Source organism: Triturus cristatus, chromosome 10 (genome assembly GCF_964204655.1).
Source record: "Triturus cristatus chromosome 10, aTriCri1.1, whole genome shotgun sequence".
Lineage (NCBI taxonomy): Eukaryota > Metazoa > Chordata > Amphibia > Caudata > Salamandridae > Triturus > Triturus cristatus.
Window position 1 is genome coordinate 66448917 of NC_140593.1, and position 23752 is coordinate 66472668.

The window sequence follows — 23752 nt, forward strand, 5'->3', positions numbered from 1 at the left end:
CAAGTTTTTCTCCTGTATATGTCTCTGGTAGGATTCCCATATATCTAGGAATGGTCTACGCACGTTTCGGTGGAACCTTAATTAAACCACCTTCATCAGGACCAATTATGAGCCATATTAATCTCAAAGAAAAGTGGACGGGGGTTATCTGAGTAATTCTGTTTGGCTCCCAATAGGCAGGGATAGCTAAAAACCATATAGGTCACAGACCATGTGGGGCCCTGTATTTATGTTTTCCGTTCAAAATCAAGCTGGTTCTATCCAGATTAGCAGACAGATCGTTGCATGACTCACAACACTCTCCGCCACTCCACGACACTTCACAACACTCCTCTCTATTCCACTTCACACGACACTCTCCTCTAAGACACTCCCCTCGATGACACTCCACAACACTCTACGACACCTCAATATATGACACTCTACTCCACTCCACTCTATGCCAATCCACTCTAAGACTCTCTACTCCACTCTATGCCTCTCTACTCCTCTCCACTCTATGCCCCTTTCCCTACGACACTCCACTGTACGATATCCTGCGCTATCAATCAATCAAACAGTATTGGTAAAGCGCTGTTTATCTCCCTGGGGGAATCAAGGCGCTGAGGCCCCAAGGGCGATTAGTCAAAAAGGCAAGTCTTGAGTACTTCTCTGAAGTCAGCGGTGAGGGAGCGGAGGTCCAAGTCGTTCCAAGACTTGTAAGAGAGGTAGGAGGAGGAACGACTTCTGCAGCGGCAGAAGCAGGTTACTTGTGCGAGGAGGAGAAGAAGAGATGTCTGGCGGGATGGTGGAAGGTCAGGCGGTGGTTGATGTAGGTGGGTCCGATGCTGTGGAGGGCTCTGAAGGCATGGGTCAGCAGCTTGAACTGGCATCTCTTCTGGACAGGGAGCCAGTTGAGATTTCTGAGGTGGGAGGTGATGCTGGTTTATTTTGGAAGGTTAAGGATCAGTCTGGCTGCCATGTTCTGTACAAACGGGAGTCGTTTGAGGAGCTGTATACGCTTCTGGCGTAGAGTGCGTTTCCATAGTCTCGTTGGCTGGAGATGAGGGCTTGAGTGACTTTTCTGCTGGTGTTGGCAGATATCCATCTAAAGATCTTTTGGAGGATGCGGAGGGAGTGGAAGCAGGATGATGCAACTGCGTTGACCTGTTGTTTCATGGTGAATTGGTTGTCTAGGATGATGGCGAGGTTGTGGGCATGGTCAGTGAAGGTAGGCGCTGGTCCGCGTGCAGTGGGCCACCAGGTGTTTTCCCTGGGTGAGGTGTTCTTTCCGAAGATGAGCACTTCCATTTGCTTTCTCCAGGCCTTGGTGGGGAAAAGGAGCATCGGGATGGGGTGTAATTCTTGAGTTTTCTGGGGTCAGCTGATGGTTTCTTTAGGAGTGGCTTGAACTCAGCGTGCTTGGAAGGTGACTGTGGTGATGGATGCGTTGAGGATGTTGGTGAGGACACTGCTGTTTTCCTTTTGTCCTAGGTTGAATACGTGGCGGCGGTCCTTTGGTGCTCCGGAGTGGATCGAGTTCATGATGGTCATGGTGGCCTGGGGGATAAGCTGCTTCCAGGCGCTGAGCAGGTGCCTGTGGGTGACGTCGTGAACATAAGGAGGGGGTCAGGGACAGTGGGTTAAGGGTCAACATTGCTGTAGATGTTGGCTATCTTGCGGAGGTAGTCTGCCAGTATGTCGCAAAGGGCCTGGAAAGGGCGGATCATGTTTTAGATGGCCGATGGGCAGGAGAATTATCTGATGATGCTGAAGGGTTCCTTAGTGTGGCTGGCGCGTGTCTCGATGCAGTTGGTTACGACGTCCTTCTTGGCATCCCTGAGGCGGAGGTGGTAATTGGTGAGGGTGGACTTGTAGGTGGTGAGGTCAGAGGGATTCCTGGTGGAGTGCCACTGTCTCTCTAGTCATTTGCATTCCCACTTGAGGAGTTTGAGCTCAGTCGTGAACCGTCTGGTGTGTTTGCTGGACCTGCTGGTGCTGGCTTTCCTCATTGGGGCCTCATCTATGCCACTCTATTCCACTATACATCACTCTACTTCATTCTACACTACTCTACTACACTCTATTCCACTCTAGACAATTCTGCTCCACTCTACTCTATGCCACTCTGCTTTACTCTACACTATTCTACTCCATTCTACTCCTCACCACTCCACTCTACTTCAGTCAACTCAAATGTATGGCACTCTGTTTCACTCTAGGCCACTCTACTCTACTCTACACTACTCTTCTCCACTCAACTCCACTCCACTTCATGATACACTATGATTCTCCACTCTTAAGACACTCTATTCCACTCTATGACATTTTGCAACACTCAACTCCATGACACTCCACTCTATGACTCTCCACTCTAGGACACTCTATGCCACTCCACTCCACTTTATGTCACTCTACACCATTCAACGCCACGCCACTCTATGACACTCTACTCCACTCTACTCCACTCTATGCCAATCCACTATACGACACTTTACACAACTCTACTCTATGACACACTATTCCACTTGATTCCACACCACTCCACTCTACGCCACTCTTTGCCCCCACTCTACAACACTCTATGCCACTCCATTCTACGACACTGTACTGCACTCGGTGCCCCTTTACTCTGCACCCCTCTCCACCACGACACTCCACTCCACCAGGGCCGGACTAGGAACCAAAACCAGGCCTGGCAAACTGCTCTGCCGGCTGGGAAGGGAGTGCGGCTGAGCTGTTTGCTATGGCCGGTTTCAGTTGATTTTGGTACAGGGGGCCGATATTGCCAGCCACCAGTAACAAAAACAGCCCCCAGGGGCCCAAAACCGGCCCACAGGGGAAATGCCCGGTGTTCACTACGGCCAGTCCGGCCCCGCACTCCACACCATGACACTCCATGGCACTTTACTCAACTTCATGAGACTTCACTCCACCCCACTCCACAGCACTCTACTCTATGACACTCCACTCAACGACACTCCAGGACACTCCACATGACACTCCACAACCCTTCCCTCTACTCTACGCCACTCCATTCCACTGCCACTCTATGATACTCCACTCTTCACCACTCCACTCTACTCCACTCTAAGCTGCTACACTCTACGGCACTCCACTCCATGCTACTCTCCTCTAAGCCACTAACTTTTTAATAGCAGTCACGCTGATGAACAATATGACAATACACATTGGCAAAGCCATTAGCTCTTGTATGGGCAAGACCTATTGGCTTTGCCCATGCTTGTTCTATTTGTGGTCCTCTCCTACAAATTCAATAGACCACAGGTGATAATATGGGCGAACCTAGTCAATCAGAAATCGGGCTTCCTGCTCTAACATTTATGTTGGAAATAATGCCAGGGCACTTGATAATGGATTAACATTAGATTTAGAGTTGAATTATTTTCTGAATTAAAGGTCACATTTCTCCAAATCTGCTGTGCCACCCTGCCCTCATTAGCATACCCACTCACAGTGACCTAGCATGGGTACCACGTGCCCTAGTGCAAGCAATGAAAATGGTCCCCCACCCCCCTGCTGCTGCTTAGCTAGTAACATACACCAATAATCATGGTGTGATGGGCCCCGCAGACCTCTGGGTCCCGGTGTCAATGCGCCTGCTACACCATTGATAGCTATGCATAATCGATGAGCACCTATGTGCACACTGGGGCGTTCTGTCCCCCATACAACACAGAACACATTAAACAGTTGTGTAACTGTCGCCGGCCGGGTGCACTATGCATAGTACAGCGTAAGGATGCCTATATGTGTACACGCGCTCAGCAACTCAACCTGCAAACTCTCTCGGATTCTTGTCCTTTCTCCCCTCCTCATTGGCTCTCCCCCTCCCCTCCCCACCCCTCATCTCATGCATATTTCACCAGCCTGCCTCTTGATTTTAAATCGCACATTTGAGTCTCGAAACACCACTAAAGAGCATTGAAATGTCTGATTTACATATCAGTAGCGAGGAGTGACCCTTGACCTACACCTGAACACATACACAAACAGTACACGCGTGTGCACTGTTACAAACACGATTACCCGTACACAGCCCTCCTGCCCTCACATCTGAGTGCCAACACTCATTGGCCTAGAAGCTACCCCTCGCCCTTCACTGGAAGGGAGGGGGGGGGGGGCACTATGGCGCATGCGCCCTGGGGCCCAGCCGCCCTCCCACGGGGCGCATCAATGTTTGATGGCGCTGGGCTGGCAGGTGCCACCGTCAGACCTGAGCACAGATGGGGGAGGGGGAGATTTCATCGTCTGGTGGGCGCTCCCAGCTCAGACCAGGAGTGAAATGAAGAGTCCTTCCAGGTCACAGCTGAGCCATCAGGCGTGTATCAGAGTCTATGAGTCAACAACGGTAGACCACGCGCACGCACGACAGTGGGTGAATCTATCTATCTATCTATCTATCTATCTATCTATCTATCTATCTATCTATCTATCTATCTATCTATCTATCTATCTATCTATCTATCTATCTATCTATCTATCTATCTATCTATCTATCTATCTATCCATCGATCCATCTATCTATCCATCTATCTATCTGTCTGTCTATCTATCGATCTACCTTCTATCTACCATCTATCTATCTATCTATCTATCTATCTATCTATCTATCTATCTATCTATCTATCTATCTATCTATCTATCTATCTATCTATCTATCTATCTATCTATCTATCTATCTACCTTCCATCTATCCATCCATCCATCCATCCATCTATCTACCTTCCATCCATCCATCCATCCATCCATCCATCCATCCATCCATCCATCCATCCATCCATCTATCTATCTATCTATCTATCTATCTATCTATCTATCTATCTATCTATCTATCTATCTATCTATCTATCCACCTTCTATCTATCTATCTATCTATCTATCTATCTATCTATCTATCTATCTATCTATCTATCTATCTATCTATCTATCTATCTATCTATCTATCTATCTATCTATCTATCTATCTATACAAACACACACATATATATGCATGACTCGGTAGAAGGCTCAAGCCGAAACGCGTAGGTCATCTTTGTTTATATGCACCTCTGCACTTTGCTGTACATGGCCCCGTGACGAATGGAGGCTTATTCAACAAAAAGGTAATAAACTACCTTGTCGCACAGGATTGTGTTGTGCGGTTCCTCAGCTCGCCCTCGGGACTGGAGGGCGTTTCTGCATGAAGGCTGAGAGGAAGCATGTACATACACATACACATACACCGAAAGCAGTAGGCCGATGGGTCTGATTACAAGTATATTTGCTATTGACCGCACCAGATACATACCGACACCCCGGGGTACGTTACTCATCGGGTGCAATAAATAACACCTGTTACAAGTTTTTGAGGAATGAAAAATAACATGCAGATTTTGGTGTTAAAGGCACCAAAATCCACATTTTATGTAGATACTGTGGGGCAGATTTATGTTTCCTAGCGCATCCCTGCAAATCAGCAGGGATGCGCCAGGAAAGATGCGTCACGCAAGTTTACCCTTGCGCCACCACAGATGCGCCGCATTTACAATGCAGCGCATCATGGCGCAAGGATAAACAGATGCGTGACGCATCTGATGGCATAAGGGCGGCGCATTGCTGGAGTCGTGTCGCAAGCACGACGCAACTCCAGCAATGCTCAGGGGCTGCCCATACCGAACATGCTGCGTCATGCCTTACGCCTGCTTCAAGCAGGCGTAGGGTTTTGACGCAGTAGCGTCGGAAAAGTGACTCAGTGAAATCTTGTAGATTTCACTGCGTCACTTTTCCGACGGAACGCCCACCCTGCATACATTAAACCTGATGCAGGTTTCATGTGGCGCAGGGCTTTACAACGTGACGCATCTCCCTAGATACATCACGTTGTAAATAAGGCACAACATGGCGCATGGTTTACGCCGCCGCTGCGTCACAGAAGTGACGCAACGGCGGCGTAAATGTCTCGCAAGGGGCTTGTAAATCTACCCCTGTATGTTTTCTCCTGTTAATTTCAGCAAGTTTTGACCGGCCGAAATTTAACGTACATTGGGTTATTTAACACATCCAATAATTATCGGATGCATTAAATAAAAACAAACTCATAATTCTGTCCCGTACATAAACAGGGGTTCCCGTATGAGGCGGAATTAACCGCCCAACTTGTAATCAGGCCGGAGTCTCGGTGCGCGGCATCTATTTCCAACGGGATGTACTGGGCAATCACCAGAGGTGTCCAGTTCACCCTACAGCCAGTTCAGTGGCGGAGCAAACTCCCGCCAAATCAGATCTCCCAGTACTGCCCTCCAACTGGAAAGAACCGGGTCCAAGAACAAACTCCAGTACTGAGTGCCTCTTTCACTTGATTTCTCCATTTTTTGCCCCGGATTCCTTTAGTAGGTGGTAAGTTCCCATTGCTCATTCATGTAGGAGTTTAGGGGGCGCGTAGGCTTTCAGCGGGTCTACCTTCCAGGAAGCTGACACATAGTCCCGAACCTGAGACCAGACCATGGAAGGGGCCCCAACTGGGGGCCATAAGCTTCTTAGTCAAGAGTCTCAGTCCCGAGACTGCAGCTACAGAAAGCAAGTTCAAGGGGTCTTGGTCATTAAGGGTCCGCTAGCTCAGAAAAACCCCACAAATGATGGTAGCCAGGCCATGGAACACGGGCCGTATCAGGGCGCGAGTAGCAAGATTGTATCATATATTGCTGGTGCTCCCGAACAGGGCCGGCTACCACAACAACCCCTATGTAACCCTCTAGCATGGGGAGGGGTCAATATCCATGAACAGAAATTCTGAGCACTCAAATTTTATACCATGTGAAATGTCCAATCCAAGGGTCGTCTCTGTACAGTCCACTTTAATCCACTTCATCAGTTCAAGCCAAAGGGAACTTTTCACGCACATCCACACGCAACAGAAGTGGTATGAATAAGAATTTCAGCCAACACGTGTTTCGTCAAATAGCAAGTAATGCCTCACCTTCTTCAGGGCTGATATGTAGAGAAAACCGCTATGATTCTGATATACAGAGGCTCGCGAGCCTGGGACCAAATAAGCAGCAGTAACATGTAATCCTGTAAAGCAGCGAAGTATCAAGATAGGCAGAGTGCTCCCACGCCGGACCACGCCGAGATACACGAGGAGCACTCTCCCTATCTAGACACTGCTGTTCCGTTTGGATATACATGGACATTTCCCTTTGGCTTGAACTGATGAAATGGACTAAAGTGGACTGTACAGTAACAACACCTGGATTGGACATTTGACTTTGTATAACTTTGGAGTGCTCAGAATATCTGTTTATGGCCCACTATCTCACTTCTTAGACCGCTGATAAGCATCATTTTAGGTGTCCTGGGTCCTTTGAGGGTCTCTCTATTAAGGCCGGGCAATCTGGATGTGCGCACCTTGCCCTTTATATGGCAGCAGTCAGACTGTGGCTTCAACCTGTTTTATGAGGCAAACCCACAGCTGAAAGCAGCCTTTGGCCAATGCCCACCAGGGACTGCTAAGATCACCTTCCCTATGGCCTACAGCAAGCCCTGTGCCCACCCCACCCCAGGCGGCAAACCCCCTGGCAGGCTCTGTGCCCAAGCCGTCACTGGTGGACAACCCTGCTGTGCACACCATTGGCGACAGGGCCTGGCCCATGGCTAAGCCCTTCGTCCATCCCATCCCAGACAGACAAACCCCCCCTGTACAGCAAAGGCCATGTGCAGCAGGGGTTGGTCACAGGGCATTGCGTTGGCCTTATGCCGACCTTTGGGTGGTCAAGTGGAGGCTGGCCTCTTCTTCGACTGGGTTTGCAGACCCCGAACCAGGGTTTGCAAACCAGAAATGGGGATCTAACATGGGTCTTAGAACTCTGGCTCGGAATCCACACGCTGCTTGGCAAAAATGACCCACCCACCTGAGTAGGGGGTGAACTGATTCTTCATGCCTCCTTTACTTTTTTTGTTTCCGGATGCAGGGACTGACCCAATGTCCTTCAATATTGACTGCCACTGAATTTTTTCTCGTGCAAACAACCAATTTGGGACCGCGGTTCTGCAAACCCGCCTTTGGGTCTGCAGACCCAAAATAGAAGACAGAGGAGAAAAAAGCTGCCTCGTTCAATCAGGTTTAAGTATTTTTTTCATTAAGTCAGCCAGGGGTCCATGGACCTGGGTTTGATGACTAGTCCTGGATTAGCGGTCTTGATACTGCTAACATTTTAATCTTTTCAAGTCAACCCAAAACATCTTTTGAACACAAAGTTTTCAAAAACTACTGAATGGATTTGCACCAAACCAAGCATAGTCACTTCACTGAATGAGGTTCTGCTTTCATGCCAAGCTTGGTTTAATTCTGTTCTCCGTGTATCAGAGCAGAGAGCAGAGAGGCTAGTTACAATGGGAAATTCACTTTTTTGACTCCTCTTTTTTTTCGCCCGACCCCTCCCCCCACCACATCATGCACCTCCATGAAAAAGTTGCTTATTTTGAGCTTACACCTATTAAAAAGCCTTCCACTTTAATGCAAGCTAAGGAGAAGTTAAATTCCCTGATTTATTTGTGTAAACCTCCCTGTCTCCACATGTGTTCAAAGGGCTGGGCCGTTTGCTTCACAGTGTAAGGGTGATGGGTAGAGTGCAGGGCCGGCCTGGCCGTAGCGGGCATCAGGCGTTTCCCCGGTGGGCTGGAAGCCTGGGGGCAGTTTTAAGCAGTGGGGGCAATTTGCCTCACAGTGTAGGGGTGATGGGCTGAGTCACTAGTCTGCTGATGAGCCCAAGTCACCGGGACAACAGGTTTCCAAACCAGTCCGTCAGCCCCCTACACGGGGACCCTCTTGCACAAGGGTCTTTGGACACATAGTGTGAGCATTTTTGCCCACTGCGGCCTTGTGGACATGGACCCTCTTGCACGAGGGGTCCCTTGGGCATGCTCTCTTAGCGTGTCCACTCTCTGAGGCCTTGTGGACATGGACCCTCTTGCACAAACGGTACCTTGGGTGTGGAGAATCATCCCTCTGCGGTCTCGTGCACTCGGAACCTCTTGCACGAGATGTACCTTGGGCGCACGGTGTCAGATTGTCAGCCCTCTGCGACCTTTTGCACGAGGAGTCCCTTGGCACACAGTGTCAGTTTGTCAGCCCTTTGCGGCCTAGTGCACATGGACCTTCGTGCACGAGGGGTCCCTTTGGCACGCGGTGCAGTTTCAGTATGTTAGTCCTCTCCAGCTTTGTGCACATGGATGCTCGTGCACGAGGAGAATGTTGTGCATGTATTGCCATCCTGCCAGCGCTGTTTGGCCTGCTGCACTTCAGGGACGGACTGACCGTGTCGGGCATGGAGTAGTTTCTTACCTGTAACTCCAGTTCTCTTGTAGGGGTATTTCCGTGATAGTCATAATCATGTGAATAGTCCCGCCCATGTGCGTGGCCTCCTGAGCACTTCATTAGATATATCTTCTTAAATTGTAATCTTCTGCCTTTCTTCAGGAAGGCCTGTATGGACACTTAAGAGATAGAAAGACAATAATGCAGCCTAAGAAACTAGGCTACACTGGCCATTACTTCATCTTGAAGTGAAAAAGATAGCCACTTTAACTTTAAGTTTAGTAATTTGCTAAGTTTTACACATAGAAAACTCACCTTCACAAAACTCTTTTTTCATGATAGAGATTAAAGGAATGGATAGAGAAGCCCCCATAGGCTGCCATTATGTGTCTGCAAATGCGTACCGTGCCTTTAAGAGTCTCCAGAGACCCCCGGTATCCCATGAGGCATTTACTTTCAGTTCTTTTTGAAGGCGTAAATAAGCAGAGCCTGCTGAGTCTTGGGGACATCTGTATCTGCCATCGGGGAGGAGGGCGGGCTGCTTATGACTATCACGGAAATACCCCTACAAGAGAACTGGAGTTACAGGTAAGAAACTACTCCTTCTCTTGTAGGGGATTTCCGTGTATAGTCATAATCATGTGAATAGACTAGAAAGCCTATCCCCAAAACAACTCACCAGCGGTGGCCGAACAGAGGACAACCGCACTACTGTGCAAATAGATTTCGAAGTGAAGCCTGTCCAACCTGAGCATCTGCCCTAGCATCAGTATCAAGGCAGCAGTGCTTTGCAAATATGTGGACTGACTTCCAAGTGGCAGCCTTACAGATTTCTGAAATAGGTACATTACGAAGTAAAGCCGCAGTAGCTGCTTTACCTCTAGTAGAGTGAGCCCTAGGCTTCCTCATCAAAGGTTTGTTTGCTTTTTGATAACACAGCTGAATACAGAAAACAATCCACCTAGAAATGGATCGTTTAGAGGTAGCAAGACCAGTTCGAACTGAGCCATAGTTTACAAATAGCTGGTCTGTTCTACCCATATCCTTAGTCTTGTCTAAACAGAATTTCAAGACTCTCCGAATGTCAAGAGAATGCAGTGACCTCTCCGCAGGAGAAGATGGATTTAGAAAAAATGTAAGTAACGTAATAGTCTGGTTTACATGAAACTGCGACACAACTTTAGGAAGGAACTTAGGTTGCGTCCTCATAACTACCTTAGAGGAATGAAAGACTGTATAAGGTTCTTTACAACATAAAGCCTGAAGTTCGCTAACCCTGCGGGCAGACGTAATGGCCACAAGGAAAGCCGTCTTCCAGGACAGGTGCTGAAGAGAAGCCTTATGAATAGGTTCAAACGGTTCCTTCATTAGTCGTGAAAGGACTACATTCAGCTCCCAGGGAGGCGAAGGACGCCTAATGGGAGGAAACACTTTCTTCAATCCTTCAAGAAAATCTCTGATGACTGGGATTTAAAAAAAGAAAGTTTGTGAAGGACATTTCCTATACGCAGTCAAAGCTACCAGATGAACTTTGATCGAATGGAACTGAAGGCCAGATTGCGCCAAGTATAACAAATAAGGAAGAATGACATCTTGCTTACAGAAGGTAGGATCGAAGTCTTTAGAAGCACACCAGATGCAAAATCTCTTCCATTTATACGCATAGGACGTGCGTGTAGATGGTCTCTTGGCCTCTTTCAATATCTCCATACAGTCCTGAGGGCGATTCAAATGTCCCTACTGTACTAGCTCAGGAGCCATGCCGCCAAATTCAACGATGAGAGGTTGGGGTGCACCATCTGTCCGCCGAACTTCGTCAGAAGGTCCGGCCTGCACGGCAGCTGGAGATGCGGCAGGAGAGACCGGTGGAGTAGGTCTGTGAACCACCACTGCCGGGGCCACTCCGGAGCAATGAGGATCATCTTGGCACATGATTGGGAGAGCTTGATCAGCACTGTCGGAATCAGGGTAATTGGCGGAAAAGCGTAAAGAAAGCCGCCTGACCAATTGATCCATAGGGCATTCCCCAGAGTCCCTGGTTGGTAAAACCTGGAGGCGAAGTCGTGGCATTTGCTGTTTTCTGCGGTAGCGAACAGATCAACTTCTGGAGTACCCCATCTGTCGAAAATGTCTTGCACCAGTTCATCGCTTAAGACACATTCGTGGTTTTCGTGAATGAGTCTGCTGAGCGCGTCTGCTTGAACATTCTGAACACCTGAAAGGTGAGTTGCCATGATGGTCAGGTTCCTGGCTAACAGCCAGTGCCAGATGGCCTGGGCTTCCTGAGACAGCACTCGAGATCTGGAGCCCCCCTGCATGTTGACGTAGAACATTGTTGTCGTATTGCCTGTTTGGACAAGCAGGGAGCTGGAGTGAAACGATGGCTGGAATGCTTTCAGCGCCAAATGGACTGCTCGAAGTTCCAGGAAGTTGATGTGGTACTTGGTCTCTTTCAGGGACCATGCGCCCTGTATCTGTAGGTGGTCGAAATGTGCACCCCATCCGTGGAGAGAAGCATCCGTTACTATTGTTTGTGTGGGTATCTCTTTGTGGAAGGGAATCCCCCAGTGGAGATTGCGTGGAGAACACCACCATCGGATGGACTGACGAGCCTGTTGCGACAGATGAATCCTGTCTTCCCAATCCCCCAGTGTCTGGTCTCACTGATCCTCCAGACATTCCTGCAGGGGTCTCATATGGAGGCTTGCATTCGGAGTGAGGAAGATGCAGGATGCCATCGAGCCCAGGAGAGACAATACTTTCCTCACCATTGGTGCGGGCATGATCATAAGAGCTTGAGCCTTCCGAAGGATCGATAAGCGTCTCTCCTCCGAAGGACACACGTTTGCTGTGCGTGTGTCGATAGTAGCTCCTAGGTACTGAAGACACTGAACAGGAGTTGAGACAGACTTCGTGAGGTTGATGTGAAGTCCCAAATGAAGTAAAAGATTGCAGTTGCGCTTCCTGAAACGTAGCTGTCTTGATCAACCAATCGTCCAGATATGGATAGACTAATATTTTGTTCTTCCTCAGATGCGCATCCACCCCTGCCATGCATTTGAAAAAAGTCTGAGGTGCTGACTTCAGGCCGAAGGGCAGCACGGAGTATTGATAATGGTTGTTGCCCACTGTGAAACGCAGGAACCTGCGATGTTTCCTCGCTATGGGCACATGAAAGTATGCGTCCTGCAGATCTATCACGCATAGCCAGTCTCCCTCATGAAGTTGAGGGTAGATCTGATGCAAGGACAACATCAGAAATTTTTCTCTTCAAACCCATTCGTTGGCTTGTCGTAAGTCGAGAATGGGTCTGAACTCGTTCTTGTCTTTCTTGCGAACTAGAAAGAACCGTGAATACAGTCCTGTTCCTTTCTGTCCCAGAGGGACAGGTTCTACCGCCCTTTTCTCTAGGAGGGTGTTGGCCTCCTTCTGCAACTCACGCAGCATGTATCTTGATCGACTTGGAGGGATTGATGGAGGAGAGCTTATAAAACGTATGGAGTATCCACTGCGAACAATATTCAGCACACAATTGTCCTGAGTTATTTTCTGCCACTCTGCCAGATGTTCTTGAATACTTCCCCCCACCGGAGTGGATAACAAACGAGGGGGAAGAAACCCTTCAGGACTTCGGACCAGCAGGAGCCTTGTTCCCCTGTCCAGCCTGCTGGTTAGATCTTCCTCGCTGTTGGCATTTTTGAAACGGCTGAAAAGATCGCTGAACCTACTGCTGTTGGTTGGACTGACGATCCTGAGATCGTTGGAACCTCTGAGAGGAATAACGCCTCTGGAAATTACGGAAGGTCTTACGTTGTTCTTTAGGTTGCTCCAAACCTACAGCCTTCAACGTCTCCATTTCGGTCTTTATGCGGGCCATCTCGTCGTCCGCATGGGAACCAAAGAGACTTGTGCCAGAGAACGGGAGATTGGAAATTCGCTGCTGAACCCCAGGCTTCAGAGATGTAAGTTGAAGCCAAGTATGACATCGTACAGCAATACCATGGCAATACCCGTGGGCTGCCAGAAGTGAAGTATCCGCTGCGGCACTGATGACTTGGTTAGAAACCATCAGGCCCTCATTCACAATCTCCTGGAAGTCTTCTCTCTTGTCTCTGGGTATTAGATCCACAAATTGCTGAAGGGACTCCCACAATGATCTATCTTAACGGCCCAGCAAGGCAGTAGAACTGGCCACCTTCATGGAAGTCGCCGCGGTGTAACAAGCCTTTCTGCCCACTGAATCCAGCTTACGGCTCTCTTTATCCGGGGGCACCGTGGAAGTCGGAGCCGTAGCATGCTGTTTCCATGCAGCCACCACTATCACAGAGTCCGGAGTGGGGTCCAGCCGGAGGAAGGCAGGGTCCGAATCTGGTGGACGATACTTCTTCTGCAACCTCGAGGGAGCAGACTTTATAGAAGACGGCGTTAGGAACAGTTCCATAGCCGGTTCCTCCAAACCCGGCACCAACGGAAGCAACGGACGTGATGTTTGTCTCTTCTGTAGAGTCTCAAATATCACAGAGGTCGGCTGCACAGGGGTAGACAGGGGAATGCTTAATTTCGCAGTCCCTCTGACCAGAACCTCCTGGAAGGTAGAAATATCATCAACCGGTGGCACCCTTTGTGGGGGAGAGTCCGTGGGAGTAGGAAAGTACCTCCCTGTACTCGTGGAAGATGTATCCCTTGTATGCCGGGACAGAGACCTCTCATAATGGCGACGACATGATCTTGTGGAAGACCGATGTCTCGAACGAGACCGCGTTCTTGGTCGTCGAGGTTCCACAGGGTGCGCGGGCTGAGGAACCACGGGCCCAGGTTGTGGCTGAGGTGGAGGAGGAGGCGGTGGTGGTGGAGGAATCGCTGGAGGAAGCAGAGGAGGAGGAGTAGCTGGAGGAGGAGGACTTGGTGGTGGCTGTGGGATTCCTGGTGGAACCCCCGGTGGAAGCGGAGCAGGAGGTGACCTGGCTGGTGAGTAGGTACGTGAATACTCCGAACTGGGCGAAGAGACCCACCTTCTCCTTTTATGAGCGGGCCGTGAGGAAGGGACCCAAGATACTCCATCAGTCCCCCTCAACGTCGATCCACTGCTCAACGTCGAGTGTCGACATTGTCTGGAACGCGAAGTCCCTGTCGACGATGATAGGCTCACCACTGAGCGAGGCCCGGAACGGGACCCCGACGTCGAACGCCGGTATCGTCCTCTCGACGTCGACCTTCTCTTTGATCCTCTCCTTGACGTCGACTTTCTTGTACACGTTGATTTCCTCCTCGAGGTCGATCTTCGCGTTGACGTCGATGGTGATCGGCGACGACGCTTCGGCGGTGACCGCTGCTTGTGAGACTCAGATCGACGCTGATGATGCCTCGACGGCGATGTTCGTTGCGTCGACGTCGAACGCGGGGAACCCCGCGACTGCGATCTCGCCGTTCTTCTCCTCGACGTTGATCGTCGACGTCGCTTCGACCCAGAGCCCTGGGTCGACAGAGAGCATATCGTGGTCATACCTGCTCTGGACGTAGTCGTCGCCGTCTTCGACGTCGACCGGGAACGGCGTCATTTTTCTGCCGTTTTTCTACTGGGGAGCCCCCCAGAGGTCGAAGCATGGGACTTGGCAGAGGACCTAACCTCTCCTTTCCCAGAGGCCGAAGAAGCTGCCTTCTGTCTCTTCTGCTCCATTCCTTGGAGCCGAATCTTCTCCTGTCACGTAGGGTGCGCCTGGAAAGGTCTTACAGATGGCACAGGTGTCAGGAACATAGGACACAGGCAAACACAGGATACAGACCCTGTGGGAATCCGACTTGGCCTTCTTCCTACCGCATTCAGGGCACTTGTCAAATAGAGATGGCATTTTGACAAGAAAACAGCAGAAATTCTGCCAAAAAACGACAGCAGTAGTTAGCTAAAGGCCAAAGACATCGAGTGAAACTGCAAAACTCTCAGAAATATTCACTAATTTTTTTGAAATACCAAAAAAGGTAGAGCTCGATGCTCCTGGGTCCTGCTAGCAGGAGCCGGAAAAAAGAACTGAAAGTAAATGCTTCTGGCTGTGCCTCATGGGATACCGAGGGTCTCTGGAGACTCTTAAAGGCATGGTACCCATTTGCAGACACATAATAGCAGCCTATGGGGCTTCTCTATACATTCCTTTCATCTCTATCATGAAAAGGAGTTTTGTGAAGGAGAGTTTTCTATGTGTAAAAATAGCAAATTACTAAACTTAAAGTTAAACTGGCTATCTTTTTCACTTCAAGATGAAGTAATGGCCAGTGTAGCCTAGTTGCTTAGGCTGTCTTTTTATCTCTTAAGTGTCCATACAGGCCTTCCTGAAGAAAGGCAGAAGATGACAACTTAAGAAGATATATCTAATGAAGTGCTCTGGGGTCCTCGCATATGGGCGGGACTATTCACATGATTATGACTGTCACGGAAATCCCCTACAAGAGAACAGGCATTTCCCTGGGAGGCTGGAAGGGTGGGTGCCAGTGGTGCAGCGGTGGGGACCAGTTTTGCAGCGGTGCTGCAATATCGGCCCCCAGTAACAAAAGGAGCAGTGTTTCACACTTGCACCCGTCACCCCATCCTCGGGGCCGGTCCGGCCAAATTGCCGGGGCTGCTTTGGGTTAGCAGTCCTGCCCTGGTGCACTTAGACTGTTGTGTATGAAGAGGGCCCTTGAGGACTGTTGTGTTTTTCCAGTTTAGGACTCAATGCTGGCGCGTCTGTCCAGTAGCACCATGTACTAACACCCCCTTGTACAGATAGGGTCTTGTAGGGCTTCAGGTTCTGGCTGTGCTGTTGAGGTACTGTGAGTGTGGGCCTGTAGAGACACAGGATGTCTGAAAGGAGTTTTATCACTTCCGATTACCTCCCTCACGGAGCAGCCTAGCCTTCTTAAGCCATGTTTAGGGCATGACTCACTTGGTACCATTGGGTCTGGTCTGTGTAAGGTGACCAGGCGTCCCGGATTTGCCCACACAGTCCCGTTTTTTTCACCAGCTGTCCCGGCAGATTTCAGCAAATCCCGGTTTCTAGAGAGAGTCGGCTAAAAACGGTGGGAGGTATCTTTTTATATTTTGCAAAGCAGGGATAGTTAGGAGCTGTTAAAAAGAAAGCAATTTAATTAACAGGCCTGCTAATGGCTCTCAAAAGGGTATTTTATTTATGTTCTTGGTGCCTCTTCTGTAAATCTCTGCTAAGGAGCGCTGCCATTCTGTGCGCTGGGTTGAAGTAAAATTGTAGTCCTTCTTCTATTTCTGGGAAATGTCCCGGTTTTAGGCCTAAAATTCTAGTCACCCTAGGTCTGGATGTAATTTCTGTGAGAAACCTGGTCAGTGCCCAGTGGTGTAGCAAGGGGTGGCAGGAAGTGGGGGGACAGGAGGGGCGGTCCACCGCAGGCGGCACGAACTTTGGGGGCGGCCGCCTCCTCTGCGGCTGTCGCGGTAATCGGCAGCACCCCATCCCCCCACTGTTACCTGCGGCCGTTGCGGCAAACGCCAGCATCCACCCCGCCCTCTTACATGCCATGGGCGGCAAATGGTCTAGCTACGCCACTGTCTGTGCCATGACCCCCCCTGTGCTCCCTCCCCTTGTGGTTGCCTGTGCCTGACTCAAATGGAGGTCTTGCATTGGGGACATTGAACATGACATTGGGGTGAGCTGCATACCATTTACCATGCCGGGGTAGAAGGCTGCGCTGACCAATGAGGCCCCCCTCTTGAAGTGCTCCGTCATGTGCTCCAGCCAGTTGGCCTCCAAGCTGCCGGCGGACTGGCCCTGCTGGCGGACCCGGATGGGCACTCGGACAGGGTAGTAGTCACGGCGGCGACCAGTCTGTGGCTTGTTGAAGACGGCGAAGACCTCTGCTTCTGAAAGGTAAGCACAGAGATGTTGTTAGTGCACACTCTGTAGGGGCAGATAGAGGGTAGGTGGGGAGTGCGCTGCTGGAGGGTAGATGGGGAGGGGGCAGCTAAAGGGTAGATGGGGAGGTTGAGGTGGCAGCTAGAGGGTAGATGCAAGTGGCAGCTAGAGGGTAGATGGGGAGGGGGTAGATAAAGGGTAGATGGGGAGGTTGAGGTAGCAGCTAGAGGATAGATGGAAAGGTGGCAGCTGAAGGCTAGATGGGGAGGGACAGCTGGAGGGTAGATAAGGGTGGCAGCTAGAGGGTAGATGGGGTGGTGGAGGGCAGTCGTGGCCGCTGCAGTTAAGAGCGGTGGGGTGGTGGGGCCGGCTGCGGGAGATTTCGAGAGACGACCATGTAATTAATTATTTATTCAATTTTCCCTTGTGGTCGGCTCTCGAAATCCCCCCGCAGCCGGCCTCACCGCTCTTACCTGCAGTGGCCACGGCTGGTGGAGGGGCATCTGGAGGGTAGATAGGGGGGCAGCTGGAGAGTAGTCAGGGAGGTGACGGCTGCAGGGTAGATGGGATGGCAGCTAAAAGTTAGATGGGGTGGCAGCTGGAGGGTAGATGAAGAGGGGCAGCTGGAGGGTAGATGGGGAGGTGGAGGTAGCAGCTAGAGGGTAGATGGGGAGGTGGTGGTGGAAGCTGGATGGTAGATGGGGTGGCAGCTAGAGGGTAGATGAGGAGGGGGCAACTGGAGGGTAGATGGTCGGGGGCAGCTGAAGGGTAGATGGGGACGTGGAGGGGGCACGTAGAGGGTAGATGGGGAGGTGAAGGTGGAAGCTAGAGGGTAGATGGTCTGGAAGCTAGAGGGTAGATGGGGAGGCAGCAGCTGGAGGGTAGATGGGGAGGGGGAGGTGGCAGGTAGAAGGTAGATGGGGAGGGGGAGGTGGAAGCTGTATGGTAGATGGGGTGGCAGCTAGAGGGTAGATGGGGAGGGGGTAGATGGGGAGGTGGAGGGGGCAGCTGGAGGGTGATGGGTGGCAGCTAGAGGGTGGATGGGGAATGGGAGCTAGATGGTAGATTGGGAGGGGCAACTGGAGGGTAGATGGGTTGATGGTACCCAGGAAGCAGGTGAAGTGATGGGTGGTAGCTGGTAAAGTAGATGAAGAAGTGGGTGGTATAGGGTAGGTGGTAGGTGAGAAATGGGTAAAGAGGTAGGTGGTATAGGGTAGATGGGTTGGTGGGTTGGTGGTAGGTAGGAAGCAGATACAGAGGAGGGTGGTTGAGGATAGATGTGTAGGTGGTAGGTAGGAAGCAGATGAAAAGGTGGGTGGTAGATGGTATGTAGGAAGCAGGTGGAGAAGAGGTGGGTGGTAGAGGGTAGATGGGTAGGTGCTAGTGAGAAGCAGATGAAGAGGTGGGTGGTAATGGGTAGATGGCTAGGTGATAGGTAAGAAGGAGGTGAAGAGTGGTGGGTGGTAGAGGGAAGATGGGTAAGGGGGTAGGTAGGAAACAGGTGAAGAATAGGTGGGTGGTATAAGGTAGATAGGTTGGTGGTACGTAGGCAGCCAGCAAAGAAGAGGTGGGTATTAGAGGGTAGATGGGTAGGTGATGGGTAGGAATCAGGTGAAGAGGTGGGTGGTAGTAGGTAGATTGGTAGGTATGAAGCAGATGAAGAAGAGGTGGGTGGTAGAGGGTAGATGTGTCGGTGGTAGGTAGGAAGGAGGTGAGTAGTTGGGTGGTAGAGGGTAGATGTGTAGGTGGTAGTTAGGAAACAGGCAAAGAAGAGGTGGGTGGTAGAAGGCAGATGAATTGGTGGTAGGTAGGAAGCCAGTGAGGAAGAGGTGGGTAGTAGAGGGTAGGTGGGTAGATGGGAAGCAGGTGCAGATGCGGGTGGTGGAAGATAGATGGATAGATGTCAAATAGAGAGTAGGTGGTAGGTAGGAAGTAGATGATGGGGTGGGTGGTAGATGGTAAATGGGTTGATGGTTGGTAGGAGGCGGGTGAAGAAGAGGTGGGTAGTAGAGGGTGGATGGGTTGGTGGTAGGTAGGAAGCAGATTAAGAGGTGGGTGGTAGAGGGTAGGTGGGTTGGTGGTAGGTAGGAAACAGGTGAAGAAGAGGTGGGTGGTAGAAGGTAGATGGCTTGGTAGTAGGTAGGAAGGCGGTGAAGAATAGGTGGGTATTAGAGGGTAGATGGGTAGGTGGTGGGTGGAAAGCAGGTGCAGAGGCATGTGGTGGAGGATAGATGGAGTGGGGCAGGTAGAGAGTAGGTGGTAGGTAGGAAGTAGGTTAAGAGGTGGGTGGTAGAGGGTAGATGGGTAGGTGCTAGTAGAAAGCAGATGAAGAGGTGGGTGGTAATGGGTAGATGGCTAGGTGGTAGGTAAGAAGGAGGTGAAGAGTGGTGGGTGGTAGAGGGAAGATGAGTAGGGGGTAGGTAGGAAACAGGTGAAGAATAGGTGGGTGGTATAAGGTAGATGGGTTGGTGGCAAGTAGGCAGCCAGCAAAGAAGAGGTGGGTATTCGAGGGTAGATGGGTAGGTGGTGGGTATGAATCAGGTGAAGAGGTGGGTGGTAGAGGGTAGATTGGTAGGTATGAAGGAGATGAAGATGTGGGTGGTAGAGGGTAGCTGGGTAGTTGGTAGGTAGGAAGCAGATGAAAAGGAGGGTGGTAAAGGGTAATTGTGTTGGTGGTAGATAGAAAGCAGGTGAAGAGGTGGGTGGTAGAGGGTAGATGGGTAGGTGGTAGGTAGGAAGGAGGTGAGTAGTTGGATGGTAGAGGGTAGATGTGTAGGTGGTAGTTAGGAAACAGGTAAAGAAGAGGTGGGTGTAGAAGGTAGATGGATTGGTGGTAGATAGGAAGCCTATGAGGAAGAGGTTGGTAGTAGAGGGTAGGTGGGTAGATGGAAAGCAGGTGCAGATGTGGGTGGTGGAAGATAGATGGATAGATGGCAAGTAGAGAGTAGGTGGTAGGTAGGAAGTAGATGATGGGGTGGGTGGTAGATGGTAAATGGGTTGATGGTTGGTAGGAAGCCAGTGAAGAAGAGGTGGGTAGTAGAGGGTAGATGGGTTGGTGGTAGGTAGGAAGCAGATTAAGAGGTGGGTGGTAGAGTGTAGATGGGTTGGTGGCAGGTAGGAAACAGGTGAGGAAGAGGTGGGTGGTAGAAGGTAGATGCCTTGGTGGTAGGTAGGAAGGCGGTGAAGAATAGGTGGGTATTAGAGGGTAGATGGGTAGGTGGTGGGTGGAAAGCAGGTGCAGAGGCGTGTGGTGGAGGATGGATGGAGAGGGGGCAGGTAGAGAGTAGGTGGTAGGTGGGAAGTAGGTTAAGAGGTGGGTGGTAGAGGGTAGATGAGTTGGTGGTTGGTAGGGAGCCGGTGGGAAGAGGGGTGTATTAGAGGGTAGATCGGTAGGTGGTAGGTGGAAGCAGGTGCAGAGGCGTGTGGTGGATGGGGAGAGGGTAGGTAGAGAGTAGGTGGTAGGTAGGAAGTAGATGAAGAGGTGGGTGGTAGAGGGTAGATGGTTAGGTAGGAAGCAGGTGAAGAGGTGGGTGGTAGAAGGTAGATGGGTTGGTGGTAGGTAGGAAGCCGGCGAAGAAGAGGTGGGTATTAGAGGGTAGCTGGGTAGGTGGTGGATGGAAAGCAGGTGCAGAGGCATGTGGTGGAGGATGGATGGAGAGGGGACAAGTAGAAAGAAGGTGGTAGGTAGGAAGTAGAAGAGATGGGTGGTAGAGGGTAGTTGGGTTGGAGGCAGGTAGCAATCAGATGAAGAAGAGCTGGGTGGTACAGGGTAGATGGATATGTGGTAGTTAGGAAGTAGATGATGAGGTGGGTGGTAGAGGGTAGATTGGTTGGTGGGTTGGTGGTAGGTAAGAAACAGGTGAAGAAGAGGTAGGTGGTAGAAGGTAGATGGGTAGGTAGGAAGTAGATGAAGAGGTGTGTGGTAGAGGCTAGTTGGGTTGGTGGTAGGTAGCAAGCAGATGAAGAAATGGCAGCTAGGGCACAGATCGGGAGGTGGTAGGGAGGCTTAAGGATATCAACACTTTCCTCTTCTCCCTTGGATGAGGTTGACACTTACTCCCTCCTCGTTCACGGATGATTGAACTTGATGTGTCCTTCTCCTCCACTGAAGCCACTTTAGATCTTTCCTCAGGAAGCAGGTCTCCCTCTGTCTCTCTTCCTGAGTCTTCGGGGGTGAGACCCTCCACCCCCAGCTTTGCTTCCCCCTCACTGTGGTGTTGCGGCTGTTCAGCGTGCCCTTCGTTTCCCGCTGGTGCCAGGGGGCCATCAGTGCTTCTGTGCTCTCCTGGACTGGACTCATGGTTTGATGCTGGCTCCACGTCTTCGACTGTGTCCTTGGGGCGGTTCTGGGTTGGCGTTGCTGCGTGACTTTCTTTGCGGATCACACCGTTGTTGCACTGACGGATGATGCCGACAAACGTCAAGCCACGGGTGGCAGCATCTTCAACCTGCAAATAAAAGGACATCCTGAAGCAACCAACTCACAGATGAAGAACTTATAAAGCTCTTCACTCAAACACCCTCCACATTCAACACAAAAACTCAAGGATTTGGGTGGATCCGGGTTATGCAGGAGTAGTAACAAACTCTTTGCTCGACAACCTCTCATAATAAAAGAATTGCTAGATAGAAATCTTTCTTGGGACATGCACCCAACTTTGCTAGGACCTCCCCAGAAACATCAGCAGCGCCCTTTTTCTCCTCCCATCTTCAAGGAACTACTGAAAAGCCTTCTTAACAGGGACACTTGTCGGCATGAACTTTAATTAGGAAAGTCTCCAGTGGAATTCGTCAAAATCTCACGCTACAATGCCCAGAGGTTTACCTTCCCCATTTACTCCATTCCTTGTCTGTGCCCCTGAAATGTTTTCCCTTAATACTGCTCAAAAGCTTTGAAATCCAGATATTATAGAGGTTACAGATGTGGAGTGTTTTAGTTGTGGTCCATCTGGACTTTTCTTTAAAACACTGTCCCCAAGCTGTGCAATGCGAGGAAAATTTTGGTGATGTTTTCTTGTACCGTCCTTTGGTTTCTGCCAATGCTGAATTCACCTCTATGCCTGCATCCGTGGCATTTATACGCTGCACTGTCCATTGTAAATTCTGTTTCTAACTATATTCTACCCAGAGCTATGGCCACACAAGTACAGCTAAAGAAACAGACTAGAGAAAGAGATATTCAAAAAGGTGAGATATTCAGAAAGACCATGGGCCATATTATCAAGGACGGCGTTAAAATTATCGCCGCTTTGGCAGCAGGAAACTGCCTGATAAAGCGGCGATAATGGGCTTGATAATATGCCCTTGTGAATTCCCATAGAAGCCCACGTTCACACCGGAACATGGGCTTCTATGGGAATTCACAAGGGCATATTATCAAGCTCATTATCGCCGCTTTAGCGGCAGTTTCCCGCCGCTAAAGCAGCGATAATTTTAACGCCGTCCTTGATAATATGGCCCCATGTAGGTAAACAGCATTGATGTAGTAAGGCGTGTTCCATGGGGACAGGGCCTGCCTCCATCACTTGTTACTTTGTTGCCCGAAAACATAAAGAATGAAATGTGCATGGGTGGGACGGAGGTTGGGGAATTTAGTTCAAAATATGTGTGTTCAATGGGGTAAACACTCCCTGCAAACACAATGACGGGATCAAAAGGCAAGCAGCGATCCCACTGCGGAACTGTGTTAATCTGAAGGCCCTAGCTGTCTACCCCTGCATGGCCACGCGAGGGCGCATTGCAAGCTGGTGCAGTTTGGAAGACTGGACAGAAGCAGAAACAGATGACGTTTCAAAATGGCCGACACTGTGCCAACAGAGGCACGTTGTTTACTAGCATTTGCTCCGAGACCGTGGTGCTTTCACCCTAGATAATGCTGAAGTGTGCCTTAATCTGAGGATGTCTCATGATTCCCTGGTCTTGTACTCCTGGGTGGGTGGTCTCCATCCTGCCATTCATGCCCCTACAGCAGTTGCGGGCCGTGGTGGGAGTGCCGCCGGGCGCTGACGTGGGGCGGGGGTAGTAAACTACAGATTACAGGTAAATAAACATATAAATAAATAAAAAGAATTGTGTTGATCGTGCTGCATCGCATTTGGCGATGCCGCACGCGCAACGAAATTCGTTCTGGCTGGCCAGCCAGCACACCTTTCTCCGAGATGACACAGCCCTCCTCTGTTAAAGATAACAAGGGGTTGGACTGACAAAGGCAGTCACTCCTGAATTAACGCTGTTTTCCCCTTGAACCCGAACCAGTGGCCTTACACCGGAATGACTCCCGTGCTTTGTTGGTGCATTGCTCACTCCTAGAGGTGAAAGTCACAGTGACAGCCACTTTGCAGGGTTTTTTTTAATGCGATGCAGCCAAAATGTTCCATACTTGTGCCCTGTGGCTTTGTAGAGTTGCTGGGCTGGAAACTGTGTAACGCACCAGATCTGGCTCAGTGCGTTGGCCCTGCATCCTGTGTGTGTGTGTGTGTGTGAGAGAGAGAGAGAGAGAGAGAGAGAGAGAGAGAGAGAGACACCTGGCTTGTGTTCCACCACACGCCATAGTAGACCCACCCACAGATGCCGTTGGCTCTGTCTGCGAGGGCCTCTTTAT

The 23752-nt window shown here is 50.4% G+C and overlaps 1 protein-coding gene across 2 annotated transcripts in view; it reads right to left on the reverse strand.

Moving 5' to 3' along the window:
• The window catches only part of RFTN1 (raftlin, lipid raft linker 1), a 442525-nt gene that overhangs the window by 52718 nt on the left and 366055 nt on the right, over window positions 1-23752 (reverse strand). For both annotated transcript variants that reach the window (XM_085630441.1, XM_085630442.1), the window contains exons 5-6: window positions 21209-21599; window positions 16959-17159 (exon numbers count right to left, since the gene is read on the reverse strand). In XM_085630441.1, the coding sequence (XP_085486567.1) occupies window positions 16959-17159; window positions 21209-21599 (592 nt within the window). The remainder of the gene's footprint in view (window positions 1-16958; window positions 17160-21208; window positions 21600-23752) is intronic.